This window comes from Urocitellus parryii, chromosome 9 (genome assembly GCF_045843805.1).
Source record: "Urocitellus parryii isolate mUroPar1 chromosome 9, mUroPar1.hap1, whole genome shotgun sequence".
Classification (NCBI taxonomy): domain Eukaryota; kingdom Metazoa; phylum Chordata; class Mammalia; order Rodentia; family Sciuridae; genus Urocitellus; species Urocitellus parryii.
The window spans coordinates 67,338,139-67,350,071 of record NC_135539.1 but is presented as its reverse complement, the minus strand read 5'-3'; the positions used below and the strand labels follow the sequence as shown (position 1 = coordinate 67,350,071).

The following is an 11,933-nucleotide window of genomic DNA, read 5'->3' as shown; positions in this document are numbered from 1 at the left end:
CCCGTGGAGAAGCGGCGCTACAAATATTATCACACCCCACCGCCACCCTGTCACTTGCTAACTCCCAGTATTTTCCCAGTCTTCTGGCTCGGGCCCCAGGATACAGGAGCTGAGGATACTCCTGGAAAGGACGAGTCCCAGCCAGAACACTTCTTCTGATTCAGTGGTTCAAGGAATCACTTAGCCATCCCACCTCCCCCTTTTCCCGGAGGAGACCTGAAGGATGTCTTTTCTAGAAAGTCTTAACCCTGTTTTTGAATTAACTTGCAGTCAACTGCTGAATGCAGACCTCTGCCCATTCACTACTTTCCCCCCTCATCTTAAGTACACTCAAATTCGGAGCGGTCCAGATTGCCCCAAATCTCAGAGTAGGTGAACTTAAAGCCTGACAGTTCCCTTCACTGGTAGGGCTGGAATTGTTCTAGGCAAGACCAAAGGAAGCCACACTGATTAGGAAAGCAGCACGTTTGTGTGTGGTGTGTTGGGGGTCTGGAGTTTTGTTTGGAGGCCGTGTTTTCATGACAAATTCGGGGGGATTAATTTAGATTGTGTGGGTTTGAGGTGGTTGGGGAGGGCGTTTGCTAATGGCGACTGGGGGCACCTCAGCTCTTGTCTCTGGGAGCTGCCACCAGCACATCTATACAGCAGAAGCGGGGACCCCAAAGCGAACTTGATGAGCCTGCTCTGCAAACCACGGATTTTTCAAGGCGCTTCGTTTATTCAGCAATCTTAGTGACCACGAGAAAGGAAAGCTCAGTTTGAGATGAAATTCACCTTCCTTGCTCCCACCCAGGCTTTGTTCTGGAAGACTCATCCCACCTGAAACTGTCCAGTAGGCCTGAGACGGTTGTTTGCAATAAAGGAAAAAAAACAAAAAACTTTGATGTCACCCAAAATGAGAGAGGGGCTGATGTCAGCTCAGATGCAGCTGGATTCACAAAAAGAGTCTCAAACGAATGAACAGATACATTAGGGAGATAGGGACAGGGCTGCTCCAACTCAAGGGCTCTGGAGAAGGGAGTGCGGGGTCCGGGGAGGGTCTTTAGGGTGCAGCGCCTGGGGCTTCCCGAGGGCTCCTCCTTCTGGGCACGCAAGGCTGGCCCCAGCATTTGAGGAGCACGCACAGCGGGAAGCCCCTACCGAGGTCTAGCACTGGGCTTCAGTCCCTGGAGGTGTCAGAGCTCCAGATTTTCCCTCCTTGGTCCCTGTGGTCCCTCAGGCTTGAGCACTTTCTGGCCACGGTGGCCTCTCAGTAGCTGCGCTACAACTGCTCTACCAGGCGCCGGCGCTGGGAGGTTTTGCGCAGGAGCCTCCGGTAGTCGTAGGGGCTGGCTGCTAGCCCGGTCTCCTCCGGCTCTTCTTCCTGCTCCTCCTCCGAACTCTCCGCACTCTCCGCTGCCCAGCATCTGCGAGCGAGATCCAGGAGTGTCAGCGGCGCCACCCAGCGCAGTGCCTCCCTTCCTGGCACTTCCCACCAACCCCGTGCCTTTAAGAAAGACACCATCTAAATGTCTGGCTAGGAGCTGGGGTTGTGGCTCAGCGGTAGAGTGCTTGCCCAGCACGTGTGAGGCCCTGGGTTCCTTCCAAATAAATAAAATAAAATAAAATAAAATAAAAGCATTGTGTCCAACTACAACTAAAAATTAAAATATATATATATCAATTTAATTTATATATATTAAAATTTCTGGCTAATGGCTAAATGTATCTATCATAATTCTCTCAGCAGGTTTTCAAAATGGAATCCAGTGACTTTATGTTTAGATGAGAGCTACACAAAGCATCAGAAGGCATGATCAAAAAGACAAATTTCTTTTGGGATAAAATAATTCACAACTAATAAGCCACATATTTATTTTAGTACTTTGATTTTTTAGTTGTAGTTGGACACAATATCTTTATTTTATTTATTTTTACATGGTGCTTGGGATCCAACCCAAGGCCTCACAAGTGTTAGGCCAGTATTCTACCGCTGAGCCATTACCCTAGCCCCCAGGACTTTGATTTTTAATACACTTTGGTCAAACAGGAAACCTCAGGATGCCTAATCAGGTACTCACATTTTGAGTTGTAAAACTGCCTTAATATTTTTCAAAATACTCCTCTAAATCTGACCATTCTGTTAGTTACACAGGATCTCTCTGCCCTGTTGGTCTTTCAGTTTTAATATTTTCAGTGGGGCTGTCTAGCCAGCTTTCCTGGATCACTGCTGGGAAACTGCCAATGTTTTCCTTTAGATTGTGCAGTTTGCCTGGGGAAGTGGGGTGCTCTCAAAGATGCTACCACACAGATTCATTCATTCAGCACCTACCAAGTGCTGGGCAACGCTGTAGGTGATGGGTGAACAAAAGTCCCCATTTTCATGGAGTTTTAAATCTAAGGTGGTAGAGGAGCATGGACAATTTAAAAATATCAGGTGATGAGAGGTGCTATATAGAAAAACAAAGCAGGGTAAAGGGGAGTGTGAGGGTTATGCTATAATATCATTTATGTCATAGATGAGGATCTCTATTAAGGTGACATTTGAAGAGAGGCCTGCAGTTAAAAGAGTGACCAAGTCTTGCAGGTGTCTTGCAGAAGGGCAGTTATTCTGGGAGGACAGAGCAACCAATGGAAAAGTCCCAGGACTTCAGTGTACATATTGTGTTCAAGGAACAGTAAGGAGGTCACTGTGGCTTGAATGGAATAAACAAAGGGAAGAATAGAAAGAGATGAGTACAGGAATGAGGATAAAATATGGCAGATAACTTAGGGCTTCAAGACCATAACAAGGATTTGGATTTAACTTAAGAGTGAAAAGAAATATTAAGAGGTTCAGAGTAGAGGAATGACTTATAGAAGAATCTGGCTGCCAGAATGGAAGTAGGTAGGCATGTTAAAAGACTCTGCAGCAGTTCAAGTAAAACTGACAATGGTTTGGACTAGACTTATAGAGGAAGAGGTGAGAATGGGCTGGATTCTGTCATACTTGCAAGGTAGAACCGAGAGTTTGCTGATGGTCTAGGATATGAAAGATAGAAATCACAAATATCCCCAAGACTTCTGGCTTTAACAATGGGAGGATGGAGTTATTTAGTAAGATGGGGAAGACTGCAGAGAGCATTTTGGGGTGGGGATAAGGATTTTAGTTTTGGTTGTTCTAAGTTTGAGATATTTATTAGACATTCAAGAGGAGAGACTGAGTAGGCAATTGGATGTATGAATCCTGGTGTAGGCCAGAGACTCCCGTTCAGGAATTTCAAGTATATAGATGATATTTACATCATGAGAGTGTGTGTTGATACACACACACTCACTTTGACATACACACACATGCACACACATACACATACATTATCTAGAACATTTCACTATTTCAAGTTGAGGACTGGTCAGCAAAAGAGAATAAAGACAAGCAGCAAGTGAGGCAAGAGACAAACCAAAAGAAGTATTGTCTTGGAGGTCAATGAAGAAAATGTTTAAAGACAAACTGAGAAATCACAGTGTTAAATAATGCTAATGGGGAGGGATAAGGATTGGGAATAGATCACGGTTTATGGCAAAATGGAGGTCATTGGTGACTTTGGCAGGAGCAGTTTCAGTAGAAACCTGAGTTAGAGGCTCAAGAGAAAATGGAAAGGAAAGATATGGAGGAGGCAATATCTTTTGCATATTACTCTTTTACTATAATAAAGAGCAGAAAAATAGGTAGTCTCAAAGGAACATTAAGGGTGTTTTTTGGGGGGTTCTGATTGCATCATGCTCATAAATGGCCAGAAATGATTTTATCAAAAGAACCCACAACCAAGATGCAGCAGAGAGGGAAACAACTGCCATACAATATTCTTGAGTGGATGGAAGGACTTGGATGGAGTGCACAATGGTAAGGTGTGGCTTTAGCGGAGGGAAGTACATGCTTAAGTGGCAAGAAGGCTAGTAGATGTGGTGGTGGAAGCTTGTGTCTATACTCTGCTACTGCTTTCTTTCTTTTTTTTAAATTATTTTTTTATTTATGACAGTGGAATGCATTATAATTCTTATTACACATATAGAGCACACTTTTTCATATCTCTGGTTGTATATAAAGTATATTCACACTAATTCATGTCTTTATACGTGTACTTTGGATAATAATGACCATCACACTCCACCATCATTTATAACCCCATGCTCCTTCCCTTCCCCTCCAACCCCTCTGCCCTATCTAGAGTTATCTATTCCTCCTATGCTCCCTCTCCCTATCCCATTATGAATCAGCCTCCTTATATCAGAAAAAACATTTGATATTTGTTTTTTGGGGATCGGCTAACTTCACTTAGCATTATCTTCTCTAACTCCATCCATTTACCTGAAAATGGCATGATTTTATTCTCTTTTATTAGTAATATTCCATTGTGTATAAATGTCACATTTTTTAATCCATTCATTATAATGAAGGACATCTAGGTTGGTTCCACAGTTTAGCTATTGTGAATTGTGCTGCTATAAACATTGATGTGGCTGTGTCCCTGTAGTATGCTATTTTTAAGTCCACAAAATTACAATTATCTTATATTAGACAAAGTTGCCAAAAATATGCATTGGAGAAAAGATAGCCTCTTCAACAAATGGTGCTGGGAAAACTGGAAATCCATATGCAACATAATGAAATTAAAACCCTATCTTTCACCAACTACAAAACTCAACTCAAAATGGATCAAGGACCTAGGACTAAAACCAGAGACCCTGCATCTATCTAATAGAAGAAAAAATAGGCCCTAATCTCTATCATGTTGGATCAGGTCCCAACTTCCTTAATAAGACTCCTTTGGTGCAAGAATTGAAATCAAGAATCAATAAATGGGATGGACTCAAACTAAAAAGTTTCTTCTCAGCAAAAGAAAAAATCTGTGAGGTGAATAGACACCTTGGGAGCAAATCTTTAACCCTCACACATTAGATAGAGCACTAATTTCTAGGGTTTATACAGAACTCAAAAAATTAAATATCAAAAAAACAAATAACCCAATCAATAAATGGGCCAAGCACCTGAACAGATACTTCTCAGAAGATGATATATAATCAATCAGCAAATATATGAAAAAATGTTCATCATGGCTAGCAATTAAAGAAATGCAAATCAAAACCACTCTAAGATTTCATCTCACTCCAGTCAGAATGGCAGTTATTATGAAGGGAAACAATAATAAGTGTTGACAAGGATGTGGGGGGAAAGGTACATTAATACATTGCTGGTGGGACTGCAAATTGGTGCAGCCAACATGGAAAGCAGTATGGAGATTTCTTGGAAAATTGGGAATGGAACCACCATTTGACCCAGCTATCCCTCTGCTACTGCTTTCTAGATAAAAAAAAGGAAAGAAGTTTGTCAGCTGCGAGTGGAAAATTATGAGGACAGAGGAAAGAGAAGCAAATCTTATCAAGTGGACTGGGGAGGGGGAATAATGGACTGAGGCCATACATTTTAAGTGAGAATAGATTTAGCTTATCTCTAACCATGTTAAGCTACATATGGATGCAGGTACAGATTGGCAGAAAGTGGGATTACCCAGCATGAACCTGCCAATAGGGTTTGCCAGCTGAAGATAATTGAGGTAGAATGAGGCAGGGTCACTGAAGGTACATACAAATGGTTGAAAAGAATGATAAAAGAAGAGGGCTAGAACATTGCCTGCTCGTGGAACATGTCATGTATTTTCTGAATAAGGAATCATAAGAAGAACAAACTTTTGGCAAGATCTTTCAGGGCATTTTGAGCTCAGTGGATACTTGACAGGAGAGGTCTTTTGTCTTATAATGGGTATCATAGTTTTATAATAGGTGTCATGGAGCATTCTCCTTTGAGTTACTGACTTGAATTCTCCTATATGAGAATTCAAAAAATGAGTAGTAACCATTTGCCAGATACATTACACACATTATCTCTAATTCTAAGAATGGAAATGCAAGGTCTTAGATCCTTCCTATCCTCAATCTGCTGATGAGAAAACAGATTCTAGATGACAGAACTAGTAAGGTGTTTTGAATGAGGATCCAGCCTAGATTTATAGGGCCCAAATATGCTTCTTACACTGTATCCCTCGACCTCTTTTCTGGCCATACTTCTTTCATAATTCTCTTAGCCTCAACTGATATACTCTTGTTCCATCTTACTTTTAAGTTCTTCCATTTTCTCCATACCTCTTTTTCATAATTAAAATCTGCATATATCCTTAATAAGCCACATCCTTTCAATGCTGCTCAACAGAAACCCCACTGGATTCCATTTTGGGAGGACATAAGAAATGGTCACCATTAATTACCTGCTATCAACTTTTATTTAGAATTCATGAAAATTTATTGAAAGAGAAATCAAGAAAACAATTTCAATTATAATAGCTGCAAAAAATAAAACTCTTGAATTTAACCAAGGAGGCAAAATATTTGTGCACTGAAAAGTATAAGACATGAAGGAAATTGAAGAAGGTGCAAATAAATGAGAATGTATATCCCATTTTCATGGATTACAAGGATTAATAATGTTGAAAATGTCTATAACACTCCATGAGCTACAAATCAAAGCAATCCCTAATCTAAATTCCAACATTTTTTTAATAGAATAGGAAAAACAATTCCAAATGATTTGCATGGAGCCACAAAAGATCCTGTACAGTCAAAACAATCATGATCAATAAGAACAAAGCTGGAGGCATCATACCACCAAATTTCAAGACCTACTCCAAAGCTATGGCAATACAAACCGATAATGGCATGAAAAAAGACACACAGAACAATGTAACAGAATAGAGGGCTCAGAAATAAACCCATACCTTTATAGTAATTTGGTTTTTGAAAAAAGATGCCAAGAAAACATTAAGTAAAGGAGTTTCTTCAATAAGCAGTATTGGGAAAACTGTATATTCACAGGCACAAGAATGATACTAAACTATTATCTCATGCCATATAGAAAATTGAATTAAAAATTTAAACATTAAGACCTGGAACTGTAAACCTACTAGAAGAAAACATAGAGGGAAAGCTCCATGACATGGTCTGGGCAATGATACTTTGGATCTGACACCCAGAGCACAGGCCACAGGAGCAAAACTAGACAAATGGGATCATTTCTAATTTAAAAAATTCTGTGGAGCAAAGGAAACAATTAAAATAATGAAGGTATAACCCGTGAAATGGGAGTTAATATTTGTGAACCATACATAAAACAAGGGGTTAAGATTCTAAATATATGTGGAACTCAAACAACTCCACAGCAAGGAAATAAATAACCCCATTAAAAATGGGTAAAGGGCTTGAGTAGACATTTCTCAAAAGAAGACATACAAAAGGCCAATAGGTATGTGAAAAAAAAAAGAGAAGAAACTCAACATCATTAATCATCAAACCTCAATGAGATATGCCCTCACACTTGTAAATATGGCTGTTATCAAAAAGTCAAAAGATACAAAGTGTTAAGCTGGGTGTTATGACACATGCCTATAATCCCAGAAGCTTGGGAAACTGAGGCAGGAGGACTGCATGTGCAAGACCAGCCTGAGCAACTTAATGAGACCCTGTATCAAAAAAGAAAAAAAAATGATAGCAATTGTTGATGAAGATATAGAAAAAAGGAAACTCCAGCACACTGTTGGTGAGAATGTCAATTAGTACACCTTTATGAAAAGTAGTCTGGAGGGTCGTCAAAAAAATAAAAAAAAAAAAGGTACCTAACAAATTATTCCCAAACTCCCCTACTAGGTATATATGCAAAAGAAATGAGGGAAGTACCTTGAAGGCAGATCTGCATTTCCATGCTCAGGGAAGCACTATTCACAATAACCAAGATACTGAATCTACCTAAGGGTTACCAGAGGACGAATGATTAAAAAAAATGTATTTTCTATACTCAATAGAATACTACTCAGTCATAAAAGAAGAAAATTCTGTTATTTGTGACAATGTAGATGAATTTGGAGGACATTATGCTAAGTCAGATAAGCCAAGACCGGAAAGACAAGTAACATGTGGTCTTGCTTGCATGTGAAATCTAAAACAATCAAGCTTACAGAATCAGAGAATAGAATGGTGGCTGCTAGGGCAGGGGCAGGGGAGAGGACTGGGGGCATGCTGATCACAGGACCAATATCTTAGCATGAGTAAGTTTAGTAGATCTATTTTACAACATGGTGACTATAGTTAATAACAATATATGGTATATTTGAAAACTGCCAAAAAAGTAAATTTTAAATGTTCTCATCATAAAAGACAAGCATGTGAGATGGTGTGTTTGTTAATTAGCTTCATTTAACCACCTATAACGTGTATATATACATTTCTATACATCATGTTCTATACCACAAATGTATATAATTTTTATTCATCAATTAAAAAAACCCATAAGTTTGTCTATTCCTCCCATGCTCCCTCTCCCTACCCTACTATGAATCAGCCTCCTTATATCAAAGAAAACATTCAGCATTTGTTTTTTTTGGTATTGGCTAACTTCACTTAGCATTATTTTCTCTAACTCCATTCATTTACCCAAAAATACCATGATTTTATTCTCTTTTATTGCTGAGTAATATCCCATTGTGTATCTATGCTACATTTTTTTTTATACATTCATCTACTGAAGGACATCTAGGTTGGTTCCACAGTTTAGCTATTGTGAATTGTGCTGCTATAAACATGGATGTGGCTGTGTCCCTGTAGTATGCTGTTTTTAAGTCATTTGGGTACAGACCGAGGAGAGGGATAGCTGGGTCAAATGGTGGTTCCATTCCCAATTTTCCAAGAAACCTCCATACTGCTTTCCATATTGGCTACACCAATTTGCAGTCCCACCAGCAATGTATGAGTGGCAAGGGGGCATGGGGTAATTAATAATGGTTGAATGTGATGATCATTATTATCCAAAGTACATGTATGAAGACATGAATTGGTGTGAATATACTATGTATACAACCACAGATATGAAAAATTGTGCTCTACATGTGTAATAAGAATTATAATGCACTCCACTGTTATATATATAAATAAATAAATAAATAAATAAATAAATAAATAAATAAATAAATTTAAAAAATGAGACATCCAATTTATCATTGCAATGGACACCATATTCCTGGGCTTACTCACATCTTCCTGAGTGATGTCAGAACTTGGTGTGTGTGTGGCTGTATTCACACACACCAAGACATTCTTTTTGCAATACTATCATCGAACATATAGTTTAGTCTCAAGTCCAGTTGCCCCCAAATGTCTTTTAGAGCCACTTTAAAATTTTTTTTTTCCTATTTTAAAACTAGAATCTTATCAGGTTTACTCACTGCATTTGGCTGTGTTATGTCTATAATCTTTAGTTTCAAAAATTCCTTTCTTGGAATTCCCTTCTTGGTCAGCTTTGCTTATTTTTATTTTTATTTTTTTGTAGTGCTGGGATTGAAATCAGGGCCTTACATATGCTAGGTAATTGCTCTATGAATGTGTCATATCCCTACCTCCCACTCTGTGATATCAGTATACTTCCCCTCAACCACCAAGTGCCTTGGATGAAAGGACCATTCCTTATGCATCCTTGTATACACCTCTTCCTAAATGCCCAACACAGTGCTTTGCATAAAGTAACAATATTGAATAGCAGTTAAAGTCATTGAATCTAAAACTGGAGAGTCCTGCATTCAAAATTTCAGGCTCCATCACTTACTATATAGGTGACTATTTGCAGTCTCTAAGTTTGCAGATTTAGCCTCTTTATCTATAAAATGGGGCAATAATACTTACTGTTTCCCTAGCTTGCTGTGAGGATTAAATGAGATAACAGCATAGAGCTAGAACAAATTAAGCATTCAACCAATGCTAGCTGCTGGCATTCTTATTGTAGTGATTACTAAATACACATCCATAAACATAATTTGATAACAGGTAACATTTCAGGGACATAATACTTTTATAGCAGATGTGTTTCTGTCATTGGGGGAAGAGGAAAAATATTCTGGAGAGAGGGAAGAGTTGGCTGTTAAAGTGTGAAGAAGGTAGTCAGTGAAAAACATTGGAGCACAGTGTAAAAACCTTGGACTTTATTTCACTCACTTTGTATGCGACCTGGAGTGAGTCATTTAATCTTTTTGGCACTTGAATTCTGTGGTTAGACTAGCACATCTATAAGCTCCAACATGTTATAGTTCTTGATTTCAAAATGGGAAGAATAAAATCTTTTTGGAGACAAGGAGTAAAAATGATAGTTCAGGTAGATTCTGGAAAAGCAAATAAATAATAGCCACCATGAATGGAACACCTTTCCTATGCTGCATATTGTGTTAAGTGATTCATCATTTCATTTAATCTCTGCAACAATGTAGTGAGGCAGTTATCAGCAAATCCTTTTGCAGATGTGACACTAAGGCTTAAAGAGGTGGGTAATGTGAGCAAGATCACTCAACCACCAAATAGCCTTATCAGGATCCAAATCTAAGACATTCTAACTCTAAAACCTCTGCTCTTACCCATCATGTCACACTGTAATGAGACGAGTGAGGGGTTCTAAATGTTCTAGGCTGATAGGTTGCTGGCTCAGGACTTTTAGATAAACAGCTTCTCATAGCCTGTCATTGTTCCGATTTCTCATATATCATGTTTTTGTCTTATTATCCTCAATCTTAAAACTTAAAAAAGAATTCGTGGAGACAGGGGGAAAAAATCCCTAAAGTTGCAAAAAAGCTGCAAAAGAAGTTGCTTAATATTACAAAGTTGTTGGTAGGAGAAAAACTCCAGTCCCAAATACATATTTTTCTATGAGTCTTACTCCAAAATATTTCTGATTTGATATTCTGATTCTGAGAAATTATAAACCACAATTAAGAAACCAATAAGGAATAAAATTACCATTTAGAGTTTAACATAGATTTTAGATATGGTATGTGGCAGTTTATCATCCAAACTGACAAACTTTTAAAAAGAGATGCTATTAATAATTAGACCAAGAAAACAGGTATACAAACAGGTATAAACTGGGATTTTGCTAAGAAAATGAAGATCGTTTGATTATGCTACTGCAACATTTTATCTTTAAACATTGTATCCTTTGTGAGAAGCAATATTCAGTAAAACCATTTTGTCATTAGCCCATAAGTAAAGTGAAGTTGCTAAAAAAACAGAATTGTGAGCATAAAGTTGAACATGCTGTATTTTAAAATGTAGTTTATTACCTTTCATTAGCCATAAAGCATTGACTCTGGAGTTCCTGCTGTTGTCTTGATTCTCTTAAGTTAGGGTCATGGTACTTTGGTCCAGAATGACTGGGCAAAAATTCCTTATAATAGAAATCTTCCAAATCTAATAATTTTCCCTGACTGTAAATGAACATATAACATATCATGACATCAGTGTAATTCTCTATTTACTTAAACCTACAGAGTATTTGTTTTCCTTTTTTTTTTTTAAAAAAAAATAGTTATTGTAATTTAAGAGTAACACATACAGGTCAATATAAATGAGTCTTGAAATGTGCAAAAACCATATAAATCATAAATTAAAAAGAAAAACAGACTTGTCATCTCTTACTTGGAATAAAGCATTAGCTGCTGGAGCAGCTTTTCCTGGGTCTCTTAGTTTTAACCTGGCATAAAACTAGTAGTTACTGAAACAGCCAGTGATAACGCTGCTCTCGTACATCTGTGTTCACAACTGACCCCAGGGCTGCTATCAGGAAAGCTGGTCTTTATGCACAAGCACAAAGCATTTTAAAAATATATCAGCCATCAGTACACTGATACATACAAGGTTTTATGATCTTAATTTCCCTCATTCACAGGGAACCCTCTGGCCTCCTTCTACCTGTTTGTCTTTAGGGAATTTATTTCTGTGTCAGATTCTAATTCCTGAACACATTATACACACAGGGGTGTGTCTCAACCATTTTAATTCTTGGATCTACTCGGGCCAGAGTCTTGCTCCTGTGGTGCTCAGCACCTGTGGTC

The 11,933-nt window shown here is 38.4% G+C and overlaps 1 protein-coding gene across 1 annotated transcript in view; it reads right to left on the bottom strand.

The window, feature by feature from the left end:
* Positions 1-1,261: 1,261 nt before the first annotated feature.
* The window catches only part of Myo3a (myosin IIIA), a 200,593-nt gene continuing 189,921 nt past the window's right edge, over positions 1,262-11,933 (bottom strand). Inside the window, exons 32-33 of the mRNA XM_026401190.2 lie at positions 11,163-11,306; positions 1,262-1,406 (exon numbers count right to left, since the gene is read on the bottom strand). Coding sequence (XP_026256975.2) covers positions 1,262-1,406; positions 11,163-11,306 — 289 coding nt within the window. The remainder of the gene's footprint in view (positions 1,407-11,162; positions 11,307-11,933) is intronic.